This window comes from Pseudorca crassidens, chromosome 9 (assembly GCF_039906515.1).
Source record: "Pseudorca crassidens isolate mPseCra1 chromosome 9, mPseCra1.hap1, whole genome shotgun sequence".
Taxonomy (NCBI): Eukaryota; Metazoa; Chordata; class Mammalia; order Artiodactyla; family Delphinidae; genus Pseudorca; species Pseudorca crassidens.
In genome coordinates this window covers 78,388,855-78,415,954 of record NC_090304.1, presented here as the reverse complement: position 1 = coordinate 78,415,954, position 27,100 = coordinate 78,388,855, and the positions used below count along the sequence as shown (strand labels likewise).

Genomic DNA, 27,100 nt, shown 5'->3' with positions numbered 1-27,100 from the left:
CTTGATATTTCAGTTTTATATGTGATATATTCACTTCCTATGGTAGTTCTTATCTCATTCTCTACCCTTCTCCCCATACCACCTTTCCTTTCAGCCTGTAAAGTACTTACCAATATATTATAATTTTTATATTAATATTTAATAAATAACTATGTAAATATAATTTGCTGCTGTTATGTAGCATACTATGAACATATTTATTTCTTATTCAACTTTTTGTTTTGGTTGTCATTAAAAAATCATGACTTTCTGTTCAGTTTTTAATGTAATTTATTGCTAATTCTAACTCTGCCAGAGTGAAGAGTAATAAATAACATCAAACATAGTAGATTTTCCATTCTGTTTATGTTTTTGTAGCCATCTCTTTTGCATTTGTCTTAATCGTTGCTTTCTATGCTTGGTGCACAGCTGGAATCTTCCTTTACCATCATCCTAGGGTTTTTTTTTTTAGACTTTTCTTGTATTGGCACTGGGTCTTCCAAGAACTAAATGCCAAGATGGGGTTAAATAAGCAATAATTTGGGGCTTCCCTGGTGGCGCAGTGGTTGAGAATCTGCCTGCTAATGCAGGGGACACAGGTTCGTGTCCTGGTCTGGGAGGACCCCACATGCCGCGGAGCGACTAGGCCCGTGAGCCACAACTACTGAGCCTGTGCGTCTGGAGCCTGTGCTCTGCAACGAGAGACTGCCATAGTGAGAGGCCTGCGCACTGCGATGAAGAGTGGCCCCCACTTGCCACAACTAGAGAAAGCCCTCGCACAGAAATGAAGACCCAACACAGCCTAAAATAAATAAATAAATAAGCAATAATTTATTAATGAAATGCCTGTGAGCAAAAACAGAGGGAACTGGGAGAGGCTGAGGGAATCCATCAAAACAGAAGACAAGTCTGACCCTCAGGGAAGGATGGGTAGATGGAAGGAAGGTTAAACCAGCCTTCAAGTGGCCCATCAGAAGAGTCCTGTGTCTCCCAGGAATAAGCCTGCCTTAGTAATGGAGTCATTCACTGGGATCACCGCTTGGAAAGTGTGGGCTGGGCTGGATTTCCGAGCACAGCACCTAGGGCCCTTGGTCAATATCCTCCTATAGTTGGAGGGCTGTCAGGTGCATTCTCATGGCCACCATAGCCACCTGTTTCTTAGATTTAATATCTTTTTTTCTTTCGTTTACTCCTTTGTTTTAGTAGATCATATACTCTAGTAGCTTAAGATCATGGTACACTCATAACCTGTGCAATATTCCTTAATATTTGGTTTATTCCCCTTTTCTCAGTATATATTCACTGAAATGGTCCCTTTAGGCAAGGACTGAGGGAATCTTTACAGTATATTTACAGTATATTTGTTGAATGTATTGCAGGGTCCTTCTTCCTGGGGACGTGGCCGTCTTTTCACTTAGTGGTTCCAGATCTGAAAATTGGCTCAGGTCTGGGAACTGAGCAAGGCATTGTGACTTTTTATTGGGACCACTGTCCTCAGCCTCCTGCTCCTGCATTCTTACCCCTAGTTGAAGATGTTAAGTAGTACCCTTGAAGGGTGCCTGGGTATTTTGTCCTTAGGAACTCCAAATTTCTATTAATTCTCTCTCTGCCAGTTAAGTTCTCTCAGCTGCCTCTTTAACCTTGCTGGTTTCATGGTAACTGTGGCCCCCTGACTTCTGACAGTTAAGTGCTGCTACCTGGTTTCTCTTACTTTGGGGGCTCATCATGTCCATCACTATTAATGAGCCCTGCTCTGTGACATCCTCTTCTACATTTAGGCCTGGACTACAGAGGAGAACTGGCGCTGAAGTTCTTAGTGATAGCACCTGCCTCTGTAAGCGCTAGCACTTACCCCTTGTAAGACCCTACTGAGGCCTCTCCACCACAAAGCAATGAATATGCCTCAGAGTTGTCCCCACTTCCTCTTCTGGCTGCCAGGCAGATAACTCTTACAAAATCCCAGCACAATATTGCTAGGGAAGTGCTAGGACTGAAGGATATGCCAGAAGAATCTGTCTGGTGAGAGAGGGACCAGCATCACTAAGAACTGCAGTGCTGGTTCCCCTCTGTAGTCTGGGGCTGATGGTAAGAGAATGGGCACAGAGCTGGGTGTCTGTTGAGCCTCAATACTGGGGGACATCTACCCAGATGTCCCCCATCCCATGTTTCACTAAATGCTCTGATACCTTAGTGTAACATAGCATTTAATCACCTCTGCAGCTCCCCATTCTACATATTAAGTCCTGTGATTGCTCCTTAGCTGTGTCCTCTTCCACTGCAGGAAGAGAAGGACCTCTTTGAAAGAAGTATCACAACAAGCACACGTTGGTTCTCACACTTAGCCTTTAACTGTTTGCCAGCTGCCCTAAGTTTTGCATTAACCCTCTGAAGGGATTCCATTCACTTAGTAAAAACTAGTCACTGTCCTTGCAGGTATGGTCCCTCCTGTGCCTTTTAAAGGCCTGAATTATTGCATTGGTAAGCCTGTTTTTCTCCACTGGGTATGTTTCCCCAGGCCATTATCTGTGAAATATTCAGCAGTTAAGCCACCATCTTGTGCCAGGGATGATCTGCGGCCAACATTCCACTCAGGTTGGGGTTTTCCTTGCCAGCCAGTGAGTGATCTGGCCTTCCCTCTACAGGCTGCTTTCTTGGACCATTTCTCAGTACCAACTATTCAGTTCAGTTCCTCTGAGAAGCAGATACCATGATGGAATTGGAGACGTACGAGATTTATTAGGATGAAACACCTGTGAAGGCTAATGTGGGGTAAGAGCAGGGGTTAGCTAGGAAAGTTTTGATATTATGATGTGGAAAGAAGGAAGGAAGAAGCAGCTTTAAGAAAGTCTTGCGCACGCTAATGAGTCACTTGTCAGCAAAGACTGCCCACTGGACGAGTCCCCATTGGGCCAGAACAGTCCTCTTTTAGTCCACTCACTACTCAGTCACAGGGAAGAGCCTGGGGGAGTGAGGCATTGGTTTGAACACTGTGGGGATGCTGAAGCTACCACAGGTAGAGGCTTCAGCCAATATCCTCCCTGGGTCAAAGGTGTCAACTTAAAGAAAAACGAAGTTGTGAGTTAAGTTTTATTCAAGGATCTTACTGAGAACTATAGCCCGGGAAACAGCCTCTCAGTAGGTCTGAGGGGACTGCTCCAAAGAGGTAGGGGAGGAGCCAGTTAGTATACGCATGAAGTTTTTGGCTGGAAAGTACATGTAGTCATGCATACATCTTGATAAAACATTACTGCTATTCACAAATACAGACATCTCAAGTTAATGATTTTAGTGCTTTTCTACTGTAGGATGATGCAAGAATCTGGGGTCATTGAAATTCTCCCTTAGATATGCACCTTAACTATCTAGGGGTCCAAATATCCAAAGCACAGAACTTTCCTCTTGATTTTCCCATCCTGAATTCCCCTCGGGTGCACTGTTGCTGTGTTGCATCTTAACACTTTGTATGATGATGAGCGACAGTCTTTGTTCTTTTTACTTACAAAGGGAAATCTAAACACTGCACACCCATGATTGTCATTTCTATCCTTCCCCCACTGATCTGCAATGCCTGCTTTGTCATAAATCAGGTCTCTTTGTTTGCATGGGTTTATTTTGGGGCTCTCTATTCTGTTACACTGATTTTATATGTATCCCTGTGCCAATACCATATTGTCTTAATTATAAGAACTTTCTATTACGTCTTGTTATTTGTAAAGCAAGTATCTCCATGTTTTTCTACTTATACAGGTGTATCTGAGCTATTCTTGTTCCTTTCCTCATTCACATAAATTTTCCGATCAGCTTGTCAAGTTCCAGAAGCAGCCCTTTAGTGTTTTGACTGGAATTGCATTGAATATTTAAGATCATTGGGAAGAACTGACATCTGTATGGTAGTGTGTTTTCAAATCCAGTGACATGGTATATCCTTCTGTTTATTTCTTTTTAAATGTCTTTCAATATTATACATATATATTTTTCCAGAAAAGACTTGCATATCTTTTTATTTGTTTGTTTGTTTGTTTTGCGGTACGCGGGCCTCTCACTGTTGTGGCCTCTCCCGTTGCGGAGCACAGGCTCCGGACGCCCAGGCTCAGTGGCCATGGCTCATGGGCCTAGCCGCTCCACGGCATGTGGGATCTTCCCAGACCGGGGCACGAACCCGTTTCCCCTGCATTGGCAGGTGGATTCTCAACCATTGAGCCACCAGGGAAGCCCCATTGCATATCTTTTTAAAGATTCATCATTGGTACTTTAAATTTTTGTCGTTGTTGTAAATGGCATCTTTTCTTCAAAAAAGTTATATTTTCTGTTTCTTGCTGGAGTATAGTCATGCCTTTCAGAATTGTCCTACTTTGAGGCAAAGAGGCCTGGCCTTTATATCCCACATCTACCAGTTACTGGCTAAGGGCTGCCCTCAGGGACTGGGTGTGACCCTATGTGAGGAGTCTCTTGGCCTGAGGCCATTGTCTGGAGAATGACTCAAATGAGAGCTGCCAGCTGTCGACGCTCCCACCAGCTAGGAAATACTACTTAGGCCTGAAGGGGGAGTCTCAGCCGACTATCAGAGCAACTATTAAATGTCCTTTAACAGATTGAAGAGCTCTCTTTTATATTCTTAGTTTTGTTAAATGCTCCTGCTTTTGCAAAAGGAGACGAGGTGCCTACCTGTACGATGTGGGGAATTGGATGTGGGGTCTGACTGCTTCTTTTTTTTTTTTTTTTTTTTTGGTGGTACGCGGGCCTCTCACTGTCGTGGCCTCTCCCGTTGCGGAGCACAGGCTCCGGACACGCAGGCTCAGTGGCCATGGCTCACGGGCCTAGCCGCTCTGCGGCATGTGGAATCTTCCCAGACCGGGGCACGAACCCGTGTTCCCTGCATCGGCAGGCGGACTGTCAACCACTGCGCCACCAGGGAAGCCCTGACTGCTTCTTAAACAGACTTTCAACTCATCCTGCATCCGCCTCACCTTTACCCCAGGTAACCCGAGCTTTTTCTGTGGTTTTGCAGGACAGACTGGCTTGCTCTTAGGCTTCTCCCGCTGCAGCATAGGTTTTAGCTTTCTTTGGTCATCCAAGTCTGTTACCACTTGACTACCTGCTTTCTGACCTTCAGAGGTCTGATGCTGTCTTCTCCCCTGGTCTCTCTCTTTTTTATCCCTTAATTGTCATTTAAGTTGGGTTCAGGAAGGAACAGAGGTAAATTGTGTGTTCAATTGTTCTTGCCTGGAAGCTCTCTCAGTATCTGGATTTGGAGATTTATGAAACAAAGGTAAAGTGGGCGGAGTTTGACACAGGCTGTTTCTCAAGAAGGCCCGAATTACCCCTTCTTTCTTCTTCATCTTTGCTTGCCTAACCCACCCTTCAGGTCTCAAAGTAGTAGTCACATTCTCCAGGATGCCTGTCTTCACAGCCCAAGTTTGGGTTAGATACTCCTTCTATGTGATTGCAGTATAAACTTTGTTCCTCTTATTGTAACATTTATCACACTTTATGCTAAATCCTTGTTTACCAGCTTTTAACATCTCATAGGCTACACGTTTATTGACGGGGATTGTATTTGATCTCTATTGGAGTCCCCAGTCCCAAGCACAGAGGTGATTTAAGAGGTATTCAACAGAGTTGTACTGAGTGAATATATATTGATACATAAATAAATCACACAGCTTTGAGTTGATTTCCAATAAATGCAGTAACTTACAAAGCTCTCACTTTTCTGTAGATAAATATTTTTTCTTTTCTTTATTTGCTGGACTCTAGAAACCAAAAAGGCAATACTAGTTTTATTTTGATGGTTATTAGACTCATAGATGTTAATGTCTTAACCAATGCCATTTTAAAGGTACTTGAGTTTATCACTAATACGGGTTAGGAGTAGAGGATGTGTAAAGTTCTTTCTCTCTTTCTTTTAAGTTCTTTAAATGTTTACTACTCAAACTTCTAATTTTAGTATCTAGGCATTATAAAAATCTCTAGAAGAAAGGCATTATGACAACTACTACATAAGCAATAAAGTATGAGGATAAAATATTAAAAATGGAGAAGAGATTTAAAAAATATTTTTAGTGTTTAATAAGTATTTTTTGGCTCATAACCCAACTTTTAGGAAATATAAGCAATAACAATCATTAAGGCAACCCTTCAATATTGTATTTTTGCTTACATAGTTTACCACTCTGTAGTACAGTATTAATAGTGCTTTATTATACTTTGTTTTCAAAAGCACCAACCACAGAACAAAAGTTATTCTAATGTAATCTTTTCAAGGAAGTCCTTGGACAGTTTATTTCATTGATGATCATATACAGGAAGAAATAAAGCAAGTTTATGATTAGTCACTCCTCTTCTGATTCTGAAGCTACAGGAGCCCCTTTCAGGAATATTTGTTTAAAGAATGCCCTGGAAGTTGCTTATGTGACAAGCAAACTCAGTCTCCAATGTGGAAAAACTGTTATAGGATCTATAATTCAGCTTCATCGGAACTCTGGAAAGGCAGACTTTAAGGGGCATTCTTTAGCCTCTCATGTGTACACTTTTATCAAAGAAGACATTCTCATTTGCTCTTAATTTTCTGGCTTATCTGATAAAAAAATAAATGTACCAAGTAGTGTGAAAAATATAGTGTGAAAAATATACTACTGAGAAACCACCACTGCTAATATTCTGTTGCATAGATTTCCTGGTTTTTCTTTCTCTATATAAAGCAATATATTAACATAAAACAAGTGTTGTCAGAAATCACTGATCTTCAAACTAGGTTGCAAGTTATCAGTGAGTGAAGATATTTTATTGGTTGTAACCAGCATTGTTTTGTTTTTTTAATTGAGATATAATTGACATATAACATTGTATTAGTTTTAGGTGTACAAAATAATGTATATATTGCAAAATGATTACGACAATAAATTTAGTTAACTTCCAAGCAACTGTTAAATTCCTCAAAAAATAAAAAGTAGAACTACCAAACAATCTGGCAATTCTACTTCTGGGTATTTATGTGAAGGAAATGAAATCACTATCTCAAAACAATATCTGCACCCGCATGTTCACTGCAGCATTATTTACAATAGCCAAGACGTGAAAACAACCAGCACCCGATTTTAAAGGGTAAAAGCTACTGGCATTCGTTGTGATAGAAAGCCCATTGTCTCCTAACCACTAGAGGGCAGTATATTACATTAGTTTTAAAAAAAAAATCTCAGACAGTACAACTTAATACAACTCGACCTAGTTTTACAACTGATTATGATAAACATAAAATTACACGTAATTTTATGTTGGACTGTTAGTTTAATGGTATGTGAGGACCTATCACATGGCATACACTGAGTTAGGGATATACTGATGAATAAGACATGTTCTATAATTTAGTAAGAAGACAAGGGTGATAACACAAGGCAGTCAGTTATTCACTTCGGTTTGGCTTGTGTCTGCCTTTCCAGCCTCATATCCTGCCACTCCCCAGATTTCGAGCTGAGCTGTGGTCATGCTGACTACTCCTAATTGTCTTGGACATGCTGTTCTCTCTTCCTGGGATATTGTTTGTGCTTCTCTCTGCCTGGTGAACCCCAATTTACACCTCAAACTCCAAAATCCTGACTTTCCCAGGCAAAGTTAAGTGCAAGCATGTGCTTTCTCCATTCCACTCCTTTGGAACCAAGTCTAGTCCTCGTAGAGTTGATGACTTATGTCTCTTTTCCCTAGGAAACTGAACTGCTGGAAGGCAAGGGATGTGTTGTTCATTTTTGTTTCTCTTGCTGTGGTTGTGCCTATCACATAGACAGTGCTTAAAATGCATATTTAATAAATGAGCAAATAAAAGTGCTATGAATAGATGCTGTAATGAGATAATTTCCTCTATAGTCTCTCCATTGATCCTTCTACGCTCTCCTTCTGTACATGCCACTAAAAAGCATCTAAACGAAAGACAGGATGCTTTGACTTGCTGATGGTGAGGGAGAGTTAGGCTTTGCCAAATAAGAAAAGGAAAGGGTAATGAATTTTGGAGGATAATTTAGTTTTCCCTGATATTTCCCCCATGACACCTTGGGGAATGATCTTCATTTTAGCAATACACAGCTGAGACTAAATAATCTTTGTTCTTCTGTCCCTATCTTACAGTAGCCAAGTAGGCAAAGTGGTTATGTTTGTCATTTGGCTAGCAGTTAACAACCCTGACACCTTTAGCATTAAGAAGACAGGATGCCTAGTACATTCCATTGTGATCTACAAAAGCTAAAGAAATCAGTCAAGTTTCAACATGCCCCAAGTACTCATGTGGCAAATTAAACAATTCTCCATCCAAGTGGTATACGTAGTTTTTTATAAAAGTTTTTGTTATATGTTCACTTTAGATATGCTTGCAAAAAAATTAAAAAGTATTTTTAGCTTGTTTTAAATCTTATAGATATGCCCATACTCATAGTCATCTAGGAAATTCTGCTCTGTAAAGAGACCTGGTTGTACATTACAAGGGTTAAGTAAGGTCTAAAATCAAATAGACTTTGGTTTGAGTCCTGGGTATGTCTTTTTCTGGCTTTGTGACCTTGGGCACACTACTCAACCTCACTTCACTTCAGTTCCCTCATTTGAAATATGGACACAGCAACAGTACTTCCCTCTCTGGGTTGCTAGGAGGATTAGATGAGGTCCTGCATGTAAAGAGCTTTGCACAAGATTTGGCGTATTGTGAGCTTTCAATAAATGTTAGCTATTATTACTAGATAAAGATCTTTACTGCAAGATAAAAGCATTTTTTTCTTGGCGTGTAGACTTTTCTTTTTCTTTCAAAAAACCAGCGCTTAATGGATTTTTTCCCCCCACTATGGCTGTAAGAAGTTTATTCTTGCCATTTTGATAAGACATATGGCATAAGCAAATGGGGGCTTGAGAGCATGAGGACCTTGGTGAAGGTAAAGTGAAGCCCCTGCTGTGCGATGCGATAGCCTGGGCTGGTGGGGATCAGACTCCATGGGCCTCAAAAAGTCTCTTACAGGGCTTCCCTGGTGGTGCAGTGGTTGGGAGTCCGCCTGCCGATGCAGGGGACGCGGGTTCGTGCCCCGGTCCGGGGGGGTCCCGCATGCCGCGGAGCTGCTGGGCCCGTGGGCCGTGGCCGCTGGGCCTGCACGTCCGGAGCCTGTGCTCCGCGGCGGGAGGGGCCGCAGCGGTGAGAGGCCCGCGTACGGAAAAAAAAAAGCCTCTCACAGTATTTCCCGTCCAAAGAGTTCTTACCTTTGTTGCCCCTGCAGATGCAGTGGGGAATACAGCCTTGTTATTAAGCACCTTGAGGGTCTTCTACTACTTTGGCAAGAGTGAGATTTTTCTTCTACAGAGTCACTGATGTTGGGCTTGTAATATGGCTTTCAAACAGATTATCTAAATGATCAGTTCCTATGGGTAGGAATGTTACTCTGTATAATCCATATCCAAATGGCACACATACGTGATTAATATATTTTTAAGCAAACTATTAAACATATGTTTTACTGTTTTATATAATTATAGTGACATTTGTTCTGAACCAAAAATTGGGATGTATGGTACAACAAAAATTTTTAAACGTTTTAAGAGTTTAAAACATTTTAACTTTTAATTTTGAGATCATTTTAGACTTACAGAAAAGTGGTCATGACAGTACAGAGAGTTCCTACATACCCATTACTCAGCTTTCCCTAATGTTAACATCTCATATCACCATGGTAGAGTTGTTAAAACTTAGAAACAAACGTTTGTAAAATACTATTAACTAAACCACAGATTTTATTAGGATTTCAACAGTTTTTTCCTTAATTTTTCCTTTTGTTAATGTCCTTATTCTGTTTTAGGGTCCAACCCAAGATAATAATGTTACATTTTGTTCTGTCCTTTAGTCTCTTCTAATCTGTCACAGTTCCTTTGTTTTTCCTTTCCTTTCACGACCTTGATAATTTTGTAAAGTACTGGTCAGGCATTTTGCAGTATGTCCTCAATTTGTCTGAGTTTGTGTGATGTGTTTCTCCAGATTATTGAGTTTATAGATTTTGGGGAAGGGTGCCACAGAAGTAATGTACCCTTCTCAGTGTGATATATTAGGGGGGTACAACATATTGACATATTCTCTTACTAGTAATTTTAATCTTCATCATGTGGTTCAAGTGATAGCAGCCAGGGTCTCCTTTCCTATAAGATTACTTTTTTCCCTTTGAGATGAATAACTACTTTGGGTGAGATACTTTGAGGCTATGTAAATATTCTGCTTCTCCTTAAACTTTCCAGCTGATTTTAGCATTCATTTGTGGATCTTGCTTGTAACAATTTTCTAATGGTGATTTTTCTATTTCCCTCATTTCTTCTACGTTTATTAATTGGAATTCTTTTGTAAAGAAGAGTTGTTTCTTCCCTCTCATCTATTTATTCAATCATTTATGTCAGTATGGACTTACAGATATTTGTCTTATTCTTTGGGTTATAATACAATATTATCATTATTTTTTTGGTCAAATTGTTCCAGTTTTGGCTACTGGAAGCACTTTTAGGTTAGTTCCTGTGTCCTTTTAAAATACTTCCATTTTAATTTGCTCCAGGCCTATCTTGTATTTTCCCTGTACCAGCTCTAGAATCAATTACTTCCCCCAAAGCCCTGGTTCCTTCTATTAGAGAATAGTTTTTTCGTTTTCTTTCTTTCTTTTTTTTTTTTTGCGGTACGCAGGCCTCCCACTGTTGTGGCCTCTCCCGTTGCGGAGCACAGGCTCCGGACGCGGAGGCCCAGCGGCCATGGCTCACGGGCCCACCCGCTCCACGACATGTGGGATCTTCCCAGACCGGGGCACGAACCCATGTCCTCGCATCGGCAGGCGGACTCCCAACCACTGTGCCACCAGGGGAGCCCAGAGAATAGTTGTTAGAAACCAAGATCTGAGTGCCAGTTTCTCTAAGCAGACAGAGCAAGGAAATATGCATATGTGTGCTGACTGATGTACACATACATATCTATATTTTTGTATCCATCTATCTGTATATATATTTTAAAACAGCATGAATTCATGCTGACTCTGACTCCCACCCAGCACCAGAGGTTTTATTCTAGCTTTCCCCTTTTCTGGAAAAGGCAAAACCATAAGAACAAAAAATGGGTCAGCGGTTGCTCAAGGCTGTACAAGGGAAATTTTGGCTTGACAAATCTTCATGGTTCAGTGGTGGTAGATGCACAACTCTCTGCATTTGTCAACATTCATAGAATTGTATACCATAAAAAGTGAATTTTACTGTGTGCAAATTAGAAAAAACTTTAGCCAGAACATTGTAAGAACTCAACATGGAATGCAGATCATGACGAATAAATCTATTAAAATTAACGACATAACCACACTGAAGGGGATGGGGAAGAAAGGAGCTGACCTACAAAACTTTGGAAAACAGTATATTGAGTGAATCAGTAAGACTAAAGTCAAAAGGAATGGTATAAACACTGAACTTTAGTTGGTAAATTTGTTTCTCATAGGTATATGGGTTAGCAGTTATGAAACTACTTTTCATTGTGTACCAGGGTTAAACAAATTAATGCACTCATTGTGGATAATGAGAGCCAGATTTCTTAATGCCAAAGAAAGAAGAAAGAAATAAACATTTTTGAATAAATAAAAGAATAAACATTTTTGGAATTTTTATATAAAATATTTATAGAGATATAAAAACTGTCATATTTAGTTACACATTTAAAGAATTTTTTTAATTGAAAAGGATAAAATTACATGAAATTGAGAAAATCTGGTACATGTTACAAGCTATTAAAATATATGCAAGTGTGTGTGTATTTATATATGTATACAATGTAGTTTTCTCTAAAAGCATCAACATTTGTAGGAACACAGGCATTGCCATTCTGACTCAAACTAATGAGGTTTTGTTCTTATTAGAAACAAAAATTTACCTCTATGTTTCTTGAATTGAGTGGTGTTGGTGTATTTTATTGCCAATGTGATTTATCTATTTTTAAAATTTTTACTGGAGTATAGTTGATTTATAATGTTGTGTTAGTTTCTGCTGTATAGCAAAGCGAATCAGTTATACATATACATATATCATTCTTTTTTAGATTCTTTTCCCATATAGGTCATCACAGAGTATTGAGTAGAGTTCCCTGTGCTATACAGTAGTTCCTTATTAGTTATCTATTTTATATATAATAGCATGTATATGTCAATCCCAATCTCCCAATTTATCCCTCCCCCGCTTTCCCCTCTGGTAACCACAAGATTGCTTCTACATCTGTGACTCTATTTCTGTTTTGTAAATAAGTTCATTTGTACCATTTTTTTTAGATTCCACATATAAGTGATATCATATATTTGTCTTTCTCTGTCTGACTTAACTTTGCTCAGTATGACAATCTCTAGGTCCATCCATGTTGCTGCAAATAGCATTTTCATTCTTTTTTATGGCTGAGTAATATTCCATTTTGTGTGTGTGTGTGTGTGTGTGTGTGTGTGTGTATATATATATATGTATATATATATATATATATGTGTATATATATATATATGTATATATATATATATATACACCACATCTTCTTTATCTATTCTTCTGTTGATGGACATTAAGGTTGCTTTTATGTCCTGGCTATTGTAAGTAGTGTTGAAATGAACATTGGGGTACATGTATATATATATATTTTAAATATCTTTATTGTAGTATAATTGCTTTACAATGGTGTGTTAGTTTCTGCTTTATAACAAAGTGAATCAGCTATACATATACATGTATCCCCATATCTCCTCCCTCTTGTATCTCCCTCCCACCCTCCCTACCCCACCCCTCTAGGTGGTCAAGCATGTATCTTTTTGAATTATGATTTTCTCCAGGAATGGGATTGCTGGATCATTTGGTAGTTCTATTTTTAGTTTTTTAAGGAACCTCCATACTGTTCTCCATAATGGCTGTACCAATTTACATTCTCACCAACAGTGTAGGAGGGTCCCATTTTCTCCAAACTCTCTCCAGCATTTATTGTTTGTAGATTTTTTGATGATGGCCATTCTGACCAGTGTGAGGTGATACCTCATTGTAGTTTTGATTTGCATTTCTCTAATAATTAGTGATGTTGAGCATCTCTTCATGTGCTTTGCCAACATGGATTTAAAATGAGGTTATGGTAATCCTCTTTAATGCCAATTTTATTTTAATATTACATATATATACTTCAGTATGATTTTATTTATATAAATGCCCAAAATGGACTAATTAAATCTCTGGTGACAGAAGTCAGAATAGCAATTATTTTTGAGGGGTAATGTGTAATACTTCTGGGGTGCTAGTAATGTTCCATATCTTAATCTAGGTGGTTACTTCATAAAATTTTATCAAGATATATATGATATATACATGATTTGTTTCCCCTTTATATATGTGTTATATTTTAATTAAAACATTTGCTTAAAATATTTCCAGACTCATGCTTGGACAGTTCAAATATCCAAATGTGTTTCCATGCTGTTGTAAGCAAGTGATCCTCTCTGACAGTGATTTTAGATAAACCTGTCTAAATTTCTCTTATCAGTTATTAGAAGCTCTGCCTCCTACAAGTGGGTCTAAATTTTCTTTTGATTATTTTTTTCAAATCCCTTTATTTATTTAAATTTATTTATTTATTTGGCTGCATTGGGTCTTCTTTGCTGCATGCAGGCTTTCTCTAGTTGTGGCGAGCAGGGGCTACTCTTCGTTGTGGTGTGTAGGCTTCTCATTGCGGTGGCTTCTCTTGTTGTGGAGCATGGGCTCTAGACACGCAGGCTTCAGTAGTTACAGCATGCAGGATCAGTAGTTGTGGCTTGTGGGCTCTAATGCACAGGCTCAGTAGTTGTGGTGCACAGGCTTAGTTGCTCCACAGCATGTGGGATCTTCCTGGACCAGGGATCCCAACTGTGTCCCCTGCACTGGCAGGCGGATTCTTAACCACTGCACCACTAAGGAAGTCCCTCTTTTTTCTTTTTATAATTTTTTTTCTATTTCTTTAATTAATTAATTAATTTAGTTATTTAAAAATTATTTGGCTGTGTTGGGTCTTTGTTGTTGCACGCGGGCTTTCTCTAGTTGCGGTGAGCGGGCTGCTCTTCGATGCGGTGCATGGGCTTCTCATCATGGTGGCTTCTCTTGTTGTGGAGCACGGGCTCTAGGCCTGTGGGCTTCAGTAGTTGCAGCATACAGGCTCAGTAGTTGTGGCACACAGGCTTAGTTGCTCCATGGCTTGTGGGATCTTCCTGGACCAGGGCTCAAACCCGTGTCCTTTGCATTGGCAGGTGTATTCTTAACCACTGTGCCACCAGGGAAGCCCAGAAGTCCCTCTTCTGATTTTTTTGATATCCTTTGCCTAAGAGATTACCATATCTTGTAGTGAGTTTTATTAGTTTATTCATTGAGGAAAGTGATGCTTTCTTTGATTCTTCTAAATTTACTTTCTCAATTCGAAAGAGAATCCTTTTTCCCTAAAACTTAAAACTCAGTGTGATAAGGCATTTTTCTTTCTTATATTATTTAAAAATATATATACTATCACATTCTCACTTAGTCTTCACTTTTGTAGCATGCAAAATGCTATTCTCTTTCACTTTAATTCAAAAGGAACCTCTACTCTTTGTCTTTCTACTTTTCTCACTTTTAATGAACCCCCTCTGGATCTAAAATTCTAACATTTATTTTTGGGGGAGTTATGGCCAATATTGCACAGTGATTCTAGTAGTGGACAATGTCATAATGTATTAGTAAAGTACAAATCTTATCCTGCTTTACCAGCTTACTAGTGAGGCTGTTTTGGCCTAGGCTGACTTTGGATTTTAACTATTTTTAACTATCCTTGTTTGTAGAGGCATTCTTTGATGCACAAATGAAAGGAATTAAAGTTAGGGATTATTAAATGTGGAGCTGGTTTGGCATGTAGGATGCTGTTGAATACATCTACAGTAGCATATAAATATAAATCTTTGTCTTTAAAAAAACCCACAAATTTTCATTTGAGATGTTTGGAATACTTCACAAACATCATGGCACACCCATTTGGCCTGCTTACCCCATTGGAATATCATTATTTATTTATTTGTTTGTTTATTTATTTATTTACTGTAGAACAGCCTTTATAGTTTGCAATGCAATGTGGAAGAGGAGGGGATACCACAACTCTGGCTCCTAGGGCAGCTCCACAGACCTGAAATCAAAGAAGGCATGAGTACCCCAGGAAGGAGCCTGCTGAACCCTGGTTTTGCCCTGCTCCTTGGAGCCCAGTGTCTGGGCACTTGAGGTTAGGACCTATGGAATGGAAGCCTTCCATGCCGAAGATGTGACACTGGGAAGGCCAGAGCCCTTTCCCTCGACCTCCATACATTACTGGGACCGAGAGGAATGTCATTTAATAAATGACATCAAAATTCACAAAATTGTATTGATGGCATAAAAAAAAGTCCCAAAATATTTACTAGTAGAGGCATACAACTTTCTATTTTTTAAAATCTAAGCTCTAAATTTACTCTTGCCTTCCTAAATTCTGCTCTTATACACCCCAAATAAGATGGTACAAAATGCTTCTTCTTTCAGTTGGTCATGACCCTGGGTGGGTTTAACTGTCTCTGGATTATGGTAACAGAATAATGGTTCACCAAAAACAGTCACATTCTGGGCTTCCCTGGTGGCGCAGTGGTTGAGAGTCCGCCTGCCGATGCAGGGGACACGGGTTCGTGCCCCGGTGTGGGAAGATTCCACATGCCGCGGAGCGGCTGGGCCCGTGAGCCATGGCCGCTGAGCCTGCGTGTCCGGAGCCTGTGCTCCGCAACGGCAGAGGCCACAACAGTGAGAGGCCCGCGTACCGCCAAAAAAAAAAAAAAAAAGTCACATTCTAATCCCCATAACCCAGGACTATGTTATGTAAAATGGTGTATTAGTTTCCTATTGTGATGTAGCAAAATACCACAAACTTAGTGTCTTAAGACAATATAAATTTGTTACTTAAAGATCAGAAATCTAAAATGGGTTTCTGTGGGCTAGAATCAAGGTGTTGATAGGACTGTTACTTCTGTAGGCTCTAGGGCAGAATTTGTTTCCTTACCTTTTCTTGCTTTTAGAGGCCACCTGTATCCCTAAGGGTGTGGTCCCCTCCTCCATCTTCAAAACCTGCAGTTTAGCATAATATGCATATCTCTCTCTGACTTTAACACTGACCCTCCTGCCTTCCTCTTTTACTTATCTGGACCCTTATGATTACACTGAATCCACCCAGATAACCCAGGATAACATCCCCATCTTAATATCCTTAACTTAGTCATATCTGCAAAGTTCCTTTTGCCATCTAAGGTCATATCTTCACGTGTCCTGAAGAGGAGGATGTGAACATCTTGGGGGACCATAATTCTGCTAACCAGTTCCATTTTGCCTAACTTTTAAGTTTATTCCTATAAAATTTCTGGTAATACCTTATTATCTTTTTTTTTTTTTTTTTTTTTTACTCCCTCTTGAACCCATTCCAATTAGATTTTTGTTCCAAAACTCTGCTGAATCATTTTTGTCAAAACCACCAGTGAGGGGCTTCCCTGGTGGCGCAGTGGTTGACAGTCCGCCTGCTGATGCAGGGTACACGGGTTCGTGCCCCGGTCTGGGAAGATCCCACATGCTGCGGAGCGGCTGGGCCCATGAGCCATGGCCGCTGAGCCTGCGCGTCCAGAGCCTGTGCTCCGCAATGGGAGAGGCCACAGAAGTGAGAGGCCCGCGTACCGCAAAAAAAAAAAAAAAAAAAAAAACCACCAGTGACCTCCAGGTAGCCAAATCCAGTGGGAGTTCTTCAGTCTTAATTTAACCCAAACTTATTACCAGCTTTGACCCAGTTGATTCCTCCCTCCTTCTTGAGACAATTTCTTTCTTCTCTGCTCAGATCTCTTCTCTAGCTACATTCTCTCTGCAGGTGATTTCAACTAATTTCACGGCTGTAAATATCATCTGCACACTGGCAATTCCCAAATTACATGTTGACTCAGGGCCACACACCCAAATTCCAGACTTGTGTATTTAACTGCCTATTTAGTATCACCACTTGGATAGATAATAAGCATCTTAAACCTAAAAATGGATTTTCAGCCAAAACCTGCTTCTCCTTCTGTATTCTTCATCTCAGGAAATGGTTCCATCATTCACACAGGTACTCAGGCCCAAAAACATTGGAATCATCCTTGATTGCTCCTTTTCTTTATTTCACATCCATTCCATCATAAAATATTTCAAAATATATTCTTTATCTGACCGCTTATTACTGCCACCATTGTTAACCTGATCCAAGCCATAAACGTCTCTCACTTAGGCTATTGCAAAACTTCTTTAATTGCTCCCCTCCTTAAATACTTGCTACCTTCTTCCCTCTCCTAAATATATGTTCCAGACACCGGGGTGATCCTTTAAAAGGATCATGTTCCTCCCTTACCCTAAACCCTGCAAAGGATTCATTCACATAAATCTAGACTGAAATCCCATGGCCTACAAGCCCTAGATGGTCCTGCCTGTGGCTACCTCTCTTACATTATTTCCCAGCAATTCTGCCTTGCTCGCCGATCAGTAGCCATGCTAGCCTTTCTATTCCTTAAATATGTTAAGCACACTCTTGTGGAAGGTCCCCTCTATGTAGAATTCTATTCTACTACCACCAAGGTTAGCTCTCCTACTCACTCAGATATTTGCTCAAATGTCACCTTCTCAGACCCCTTCTCTGAGCACTCTACCTCTGTCTCTAAAATAGTACTCCCATCATTCTCTGTCCCTTACCATGCTCTGGTTTTCATTTGGTATACTGTATAACTATCTGATGTTATAGTTTTATGTTTTAAAATCTGTAATCCTCACTAAAATTTAAGTTCTATAATGGCAAATAATAAGTTTTGTCTTTTATTGTATCTCTAACACACAGAGCAGTACCTAGCACATAGTAGGGGCTCGATAAGTTGAACAATTGAATATTTTTTCCTTTATTTGTTATTTTGATCTGCCACTATGTACCCTATTTTAATTCCTAAGGGCACAAACGAATGACAATCTAGTTTCCAGGAGCTCTTGATTTAGAAGGAGACATTTATACACACAAATAATTACAGTTTGGGGTACAAAGTACCTAATTTATATAGGAGGCAGTAGAGATGATTATTAGGAAAAATTGGAGAAAATTCAACCTAAACAGAATTTAAAAGAATGAATTAAATTTTATTAGGCAGATGTAAGTAGAGTGAAAGGGAAGGCATTCCAAGATAGTAGTATATGTACAAGCAGAGAGGCATGAAATAGCAGGTTGTATTTGGGAGTCTATAAAGAGTTCAGTATATTGGAATAAGTGGTGTGGTGAGAAAGGTGTTAAAGATGATGTAGGTAAGGAGGGAGGACTCATAATATGAAGAGCCTTACATGCCACACTCAGGAGTGTAAATTTTCTCTAGTAGCCAGAGAGGAAGCTCTAAAAACATTTAAGATTGGATTGATATAATTTTCATTCTGGTCATTTCACTCACACTTTAGAAATGCCATTCTAGCAGCCTTATTGGTGCCAGAGGTAAGAAATTCATCTTGAGATAGTCCAGATGAGAGGTGATGAGAACATGAAGTAGAAATAGTTGGTGGAAAATAAAAGGATGTATGAGACTGTCATAATTCTATGAAAAAAAATTTTTATGATCATACAACTTTTGGCTTTGTTTCTATACTGAAAAAAACAAACTTCTAATATATATCTGGTTTCTCCAGCAGACATTCTTATTGGGAAAAGAACATACCGATCAGGCAATTCAAGTAATCCAGTTGAGATTGCAGTTTATTTTTTATATTTACCATTTACCTTGTGAGCTTTGCTAGTAAAGTCAGTTTTTTAGAGACCCATCAGCCCTGGATAAAGTGATAACTTTAATTTCTGAACCTGCATAATTGAGAACAAGACCCCTTGGTAACATCTCTGAGTACAGAGATCCTTCAAAGTCTTAAATAAATAGCATTACTATTTATGAGAGGAATTATTAATCATAAACTTTTTACACTGCTGTACAAAAATTTTGTAGAATTTATTAGGAATTTCAGAAAAACAAGCTTCAGTACTATAGCTAATACATAATTTGAATAATAAAATGCCTTATTTTATTTTTAAATACAATGACTTTATTTCCAGTAGCATACTCATTAAAAACAATGAAGTATTTTCATTTATTAAAAATGTATTTATCAATAAAAACATAACAAAGTATAATTTGTAGCATTAATGTAAACTAGTCAATTTATCTACATTGCCCATGTTATGATTTACCTTTATTTTATGGTTATAGTGTTTTAATAATTAACAAATGCATAAATATATGATATATTTACAGGAGATTCTCAAAAATAATGATGTTACTGTTATACTTCATCAGTGTTTTCTCTGTGATCCGGATCCAACATCAGGATGGATTGGTCCTTGGCTGGCTGTTCTGTAACATAATTTCAGAATATTCTTTAACTGTAGTATTCATAGACTTTAAGGTAAAATCTGTAAGGTGGATCTCCTTACAAAATACAGACTTTAATAAAACTAAACTCACAATTCAATTTCTCAAATGCTACATATACATCTGTCTCAACATAGTGACTACCACTTTACATAAGGCATCATACTAATCATAATAGTCCATAATCTTTACTCTTTGGTAAGATTTGCTTAAGAGGTGCTTTTTAAAATCATAATCTGCTGTGTAAATGGTCAAAACTTAATAATTTCGTTTTCTACAGGAGACACTTGGAGCCGATATAATACCCTAGGAATAGTTTAACAACATATTGGGCTAAAGAAGTTGCTTGGGAAGGTAACTGTTAAAAATTCATTAAATTTATTTTATTTAAAAAAGTAAATACAATTTTCCAAACTAAAAATTCTGCTTCTAAGATTCCTAGTTTTTACATTGAAAAATCATGGTGGGTGTCTTGAGGATGCCCTGCAGTAACCCTATTATCCTATATTGTTTGCATTTTGTCTCTATTATAATGCACACTACTTCAGGAAAGGAAAGTGTTTTCCTCTTTCTAGTCCCAGCCTGGCACATGGTAAGAACTCAGGTAATATCTGTTCAACAAATAAAAAGAGACAAATATCATAGGTTTTACAAAAAGAAAAAAAAAATCAGGCTGCTATGGTTTGCCAAAAAGAAGAAATTCTAAATTTTGGATGGGACAAAATTTGGGCTGAATAAGCCCATCTAAAGGGGATGACACTAAAGTCAAGTCTTAAAGAAGAGTAGGAGAGAGACATTTACGAGCAAGTCCTGTGAGGCAGTGGGAGCAGTGTGGGCCTTGGAAGCTGCAAGAAGTTCCAGGGAGACCTGCCTGTTATTCAAGAGTGTGTAAATTATGAGCTGTGGAGCAACTGGAGATGAGGGTGAAAAGGTCTTGAATGTAGTTCTCTGGAGATATAATTTTATCTTTTAGGTGATGTGTAACTACTGAGGTTGGGTTTTAAGAGAGAGAGTGATATGTTCACATTTGTGCTTTAAAAAGATTACTCTGGCGGTGGTGTGAAAGAGGCAGTGGAGCGAGCAAACAGGGAGGCTGTTGAAATGGTCTAGATGAGACATGATGAATTCTTAAACTAAGATACTATCAGTAGAAATGGAGAGGAGTGAATGGATTTGAGATGCACTTTATTATTAACAGGATTTATTGACTAGGGGTAAGGGAGAATAAGAAGCCTGGATGAGATACAAATTTCTCTCTGGGAAATTTGGTATATGATGGTGTCATTAATTGAAATAAAAATTGTAAAAGGAACAGATTTTGGGGGGAAGATGGGAAACTGTAAACCCTAGTTTGCCACTGAAGGGTTCTGAGACTTGAGAAAATTACTTGATATCTTTAGCTGAGAAGATTAAACAGAAGAATATGCGTGACACCATTTGGCATAGTGCTTTTCAAGGATAGGAACCCAGTAAGTGTGAGTTTCCTTTCTTCTAATTATATCTCAACAATATTCAGTTGTCACAAAGAATATTAATTGATTAAATATTAACACTCAGTAAAGGGCTTTGGAAGAACTCTAGAAACAGTTGTACTTTTATGGAGTATAAAATGGTCAGAATATTAAAAAAAAGTTTCAGTTTCAAATAAATCTCTGCATTTTATTGCAGTCTGAAAAATGTGGATAATTTATATATTCAAAGCCCATGTATAAAAAATCATAAACTCTCAACCAATATTTTCAAGTATTTAGTATGTGCAAGTTTCTGTGAAGTAGGCAGATAAGTGAAAAATAGCCTCTCAGATTATAGTTCTAAAGAAGATTATTCACATATAAAGACAACTAACAAAAGTGCATACGGAGAGGGCAGAGTCAAGATGGCATACCAGGAGGATGCAGAATTCGCGTCTTCTCACAACTAGGGAACCTACCAGGCACCGATGGGGGACCATGGACACCTAAGGGGATGGGAGGAACCCCCAGTGACTGGTTGTTTCAATTATAGTTTAATTTCTCCTAATATATTTTTAATCTTTCTAAATTTATTTTGTTTTTTATTCTTTGATATTGTACTGCTCCTTTTTTTTTTTTCTTTCTTTCTTTCTTTTTTTTTTTCTTTTACTGCTCCACAAAGCTTGAGGGATCTTAGTTCCCAGGCCGGAGGTCGAGCCCGAACTCCTGTGGTGGGAACTCCAAGTCCAAACTGCTGGACTAACAGAACCTCAGACCCCAGAGAATATCAATCAGAGTGAGGCCTCCCGGAGGTCCTCAACTCAGCACCAAGACCTGGCTCTATCCAAATGCCTGCAAACTCCAGTGCTAGACGTCACAGGCCAAACAAACAGTAAGAAAGGAATACAGCACCACCCATCAAAACAAAACAAAACAAAACAAAAGAAACAACAAAAAATATGTTACAGATGAAGGAGCAAGGTAAAAACCTACAATACCAAATAAATGAAGATGAAAGAAGCAACCTACCTGAAAAAGAATTCAGAGTAATGATAGTAAAGATGATCCAAAATCTCAGAAACAGAATAGAGAAAATAAAAGAAAAATTTAACAAGGATCTAGGAGAACTAAAGAACAAACAAACAGTGATGAACAACACAATTACTGAAATTAAAAATACTCTAGAAGGAATCAATAGCAGAATAACAGAGGCAGAAGAACGGATAAGTGACCTGGAAGAAAAAATGGTAGAAATAACTGTCAGGGAGCAGAATAAAGAAAAAAGAATGAAAATTGAGGACACTCTCAGAGACTTCTGGGACAACATTAAATGCACCAACATTCGAATTACAGGGGTCCCAGGAGAAGAGGAGAAAAAGAAAGGGTCTGAGAACATATTTGAAGAGATTATAGTCGAAAACTTCCCTAACATGGGAAAGGAAATAATCAGTCAAGTCCAGGAAGCGCAGAGAGTCCTATACAGGATAAACCCAAAGAGAAACATGCCAAGACACATAGTAATCAAACTATCAAAAATTAAATACAAAGAAAAAATATTAAAAGCAGCAAGGGAAAAACAACAAATAACATACAAGGGAATCCCCATAAGGTTAACAGCTGATTTTTCAGCAGAAACTCTGCAAGCCAGAAAGGAGTGGCAGGACATATTTAAAGTGATGAAGGGGGAAAACCTACAAGCAAGATTACTCTACCCAGCAAGGATCTCATTCAGATTCAATGGAGAAATTGAAACCTTTACAGATAAGCAAAAGTTAAGAGAATTAGGCACCACCAAACCAGCTTTACAACAAATGCTAAAGGAACTTCTTTAGGCAGGAAACACAAGAGAAGGAAAAGACCCACAACAACAACCCCAAACAATTAAGAAAATGGTAATAGGAACATACATATCAATGATTACCTTGAATGTAAATGGATTACATGCTCCAACCAAAAGAGATAGACTGGCTGAATGAATACAAAAACAAGACCCATACATATGCTGTCTACAAGAGACCCACTTCAGAGCTAGGGACACATACAGACTGAAAATGAGGGGATGGAAAAAGATATTCCATGCAAATGGAAATCAAAAGAAAACTGGAGTAGCAATTCTCATATCAGACAAAATACACTTTAAAATAAAGACTATTACAAGAGACAAAGAAGGACACTACATAATGATCAAGGGATCAATCCAAGAAGAAGATAAAACAGTTGTAAATATTTATGCACCCAACATAGGAGCACCTCAATACATAAGGCAAATGCTAACAGCCATAAAAGAGGAAATTGACAGTAACACAATCATAGTAGGGGACTTTAACACCCCCTTTCACCAGTGGACAGATCAACCAAAATGAAAATAAATAAGGAAACACAAACTTTAAATGACACATTAAACCAGATGGACTTAATTGATATTTATAGGACATTCCATCCAAAAACCAGAATACACTTTCTTTTCAAGTGCTCATGGACATTCTCTGGGATAGACCATAACTTGGGTCACAAATCAAGCCTTGGAAAATTTAAGAAAATTGAAATCATATCAAGTAACTTTTCTTACCACATGCTATGAGACTAGATATCAATTAAAGGTAAAAATCTGTAAAAAAAAAATACAAACACATGGAGGCTAAACAATACACTACTTAATAACCAAGAGATCATTGAAGAAATCAAAGAGGAAATCAAAAAATACCTAGAAACAAATGACAGTGAAAACACGATGACCCAAAACCTGTGGGATGCAGCAAAAGCAGTACTAAGAGGGAAATTTATAGCAATACAATCCTACCTCAAGAAACAAGAAACATCTCAAATAAACAACATAACCTTACACCTAAAACAATTAGGGAAAGAAGAACAAAAAAACTGCAAATTTAGCAGAAGGAAAGAAATCATAAATATCAGATAAGAAATAAACGAAAAAGAAATGAAGGAAAAAATAGCAAAGATCAATAAAACTAAAACCTGGTTCATTGAGAAGATAAACAATGTTGGTAAACCATTAGCCAGACTCATCAAGAAAAAAACAGAAATATTCAAATCAATAGAGTTAGAAATGAAAAAGGAGAAGTTACAACTGACACTGCAGAAATACAAAGGATCATGAGAGATTACTACAAGCAACTCTATGACAATAAAATGGACAACCTGGAAGAAATGGACAAATTCTTAGAAAAGCACAACCTTCTGAGACTGAACCAGGAAGAAAGAGAAAATATGAACAGACCAATCACAAGCACTGAAATTGAGACTGTGATTAAAAATCTTCCAGAAAACAAAAGCCCAGGACCAGATGGCTTCACAGGTGAATTCTATCAAACATTTAGAAAAGAGCTAACACCTATCCTTCTCAAACTCTTCCAAAATATAACGGAGGGAGGAACACTCCCAAATTCATTCTACGAGGCCACCATCACCCTGATACCAAAATCAGACAAAGATGTCACAAAGAAAGAAAACTACAGGCCAATATCACTGATGAACATAGATGCAAAAATCCTCAACACAATACTAGCAAACAGAATCCAATGGCACATTAAAAGGATCATACACCATGATCAACTGGGGTTTATCCCAGGAATGCAAGGATTCTTCAATATGCGCAAATCAATCAATGTGATAAACCATATTAACAAAATGAAGGATCATGTGATCATGTCAATAGATACAGAAAAAGCTTTTGACAAAATTCAACACCCATGTATAATAAAAACTCTACTGGAAGTAGGCATAGAGGGAAATTATGTCTACATAATAAAGGCCATATATGACAGACACACAGCCAACATCATTCTCAATGGTGAAAAACTGAAACCATTTCCACTAAGATCAGGACCAAGACCAGGTTGTCCATTCTCACCATTATTATTCAACATAGTTTTTGGAAGTTTTAGCCACAGCAATCAGAGAAAAAAAAGAAATAAAAAGAATCCAGATTAGAAAAGAGGAAGTAAAGCTGTCACTGTTCGCAGATGACATGATATTACACATAGAGAATCCTAACAATGCTAGCAGAAAAGTACTAGAGCTAATTAGTGAATTTGTTAAAGTAGCAGGATAGAAAATTAATGCACAGAAATCTCTTGCATTCCTATGCACTAAGTATGAAAAATCTGAAAGAGAAATTATGGAAACACTCCCATTTACTATTTCAACAGGAAGAATAAAATACCTAGGAATAAACCTACCTAAGGAGACAAAAGACCTGTATGCAGAAAACTATAAGACACTGATGAAAGAAATTAAAGATGATACAAACACATGGAGATATATACCATGTTCTTGGATTGGAAGAGCCAACATTGTGAAAATGACTATACTACCCAAAGTAATCTACAGATTCAATGCAATCCCTATCAAACTATGAATGGCACTTTTCACAGAACTAGAACAAAACATTTCTCAATTTGTATGGAAACACAAAAGACCCCGAATAGCCAAAGCAATCTTGAGAAAGAAAAACGGAGCTGGAGGAATCAGGCTCCCTGACTTCATACTATACTACAAAGCTACTGTAATCAAGACAGTATGGTACTGGCACAAAAACAGAAATATAGATCAATGGAACAGCATAGAAAGTCCAGAGATAAACCCACGCACATATGGTCACCTTATCTTTGATTAAGGAGGCAAGAATATACAGTGGAGAAAAGACAGCCTCTTCAATAAGTGGTTCTGGGAAAACTGGACAGCTACATGTAAAAGAATGAAATTAAAACACTCCCTAACACCATACACAAAAATAAACTCAAAATGGATTAAAGACTTAATGTAAAGGCAGACACTCTAAAACTTTTAGAGGAAAACATAGGCAGAACACTCTATGACATAAATGACAGCAAGATCCTTTTTGACCCACCTCCTAGAGAAATGGAAATAAGAACAAAAATAAACAAATGGGACCTAATGAAACTTCAAAGCTTTTGCACAGCAAAGGAAACCATAAACAAGACCAAAAGCCATCTCTCAGAATGGGAGAAAATATTTGCAAATGAAGCAACTGACAAAGGATTAACGTTCAAAATTTGCAAGCAGCTCATGCAACTCAGTATCAAAAAAACAAACAACCCAATCCAGAAAGGGGCAGAAGATCTAAATAGACATTTCTCCAAAGAAGATATACAGATTGTCAACAAGCACATGAAAGAATGCTCAACATCACTAATCATTAGAGAAATGCAAATCAAAACTACAATGCGGTATCACCTCACACCCGTCAGAATGGCTACCATCAAAAAATCTACAAACAATAAATTGTGGAGAGGATGTGGAGAAAAGAGAATCTCCTTGCACTGTTGGTGGGAATGTAAATTGATAAGCCTCTATGGAGAACAGTATGGAGGTTCCTTAAGTAACTAAAAATAGAACTACCATATGACCCAGCAATCCCACTACTGGGCATATACACTGAGAAAACCATAATTCTAAAAGAGTCATGTACCACAATGTTCATTGCAGCTCTGTTTATGATAGCCAGGACAGGGAAGCAACTAAGTGTCCATTGACAGATGAATGGATAAAGAAGTGGTACATATATACAATGGAATATTACTCAGCCATAAAAAGAAATGAAATTGAGGGCTTCCCTGGTGGCGCAGTGGTTGAGAGTCTGCCTGCTGATGCAGGGGACACGGGTTTGTGCCCCGGTCCGGGAAGATCCCACATGCCGCGGAGCGGCTAGGCCCGTGAGCCATGGCCGCTGAGCCTGCGCGTCTGGAGCCTGTGCTCCACAACGGGAGAGGCCACAACAGTTAGAAGCCCGTGTACTGCAAAAAGAAAAAAAGAAAAGAAAAAAAAATGAAATTGAGTTATTTGTAATGAGGTGGATGGACCTAGAGTCTGTCATACAGAGTGAAGTGAGTCAGAAAGAGAAAAGCAAATACCAAATGCTAACACATATATATGGAATCTAAAAAAAAAATGGTTGTGATGAACCTAGGAGCCAGGACAGGAATAAAGACACAGATGTTGAGAATGGACTTGAGGACACGGGGAGGGGGAAGAGTAATTTGGGACAAAATTAGAGAGTAACATTGACACATATACACTGCCACGTGTAAAATAGATAGCTAGTGGGAAGTAGCTGCATAGCACAGGGAGATCAGCTCGGTGCTTTGTGACTGAGCTTTGTAAACTTATCCCACCTAGAGGGGTGGGATAGGGAAGCTGGGAGGGAGACGCTAGTGGGAGGAGATA

General features: G+C 38.5%; 1 protein-coding gene and 1 non-coding gene across 6 annotated transcripts in view; both read right to left on the bottom strand.

The window, feature by feature from the left end:
• Positions 1-15,225: 15,225 nt before the first annotated feature.
• Positions 15,226-15,344, bottom strand: LOC137231343 (small nucleolar RNA SNORA57). The gene has a single exon (XR_010946468.1). It is a non-coding gene; the product is annotated as a small nucleolar RNA SNORA57 (small nucleolar RNA).
• A 3,659-nt stretch (positions 15,345-19,003) lies between these two features.
• CEP126 (centrosomal protein 126) overlaps positions 19,004-27,100 on the bottom strand; it is a 116,970-nt gene continuing 108,873 nt past the window's right edge. For all 5 annotated transcript variants that reach the window (XM_067750811.1, XM_067750805.1, XM_067750806.1 and 2 more), the window contains one exon: positions 19,004-19,424. In XM_067750811.1, coding sequence (XP_067606912.1) covers positions 19,364-19,424 — 61 coding nt within the window. In that variant the 3' untranslated portion in view covers positions 19,004-19,363. The remainder of the gene's footprint in view (positions 19,425-27,100) is intronic.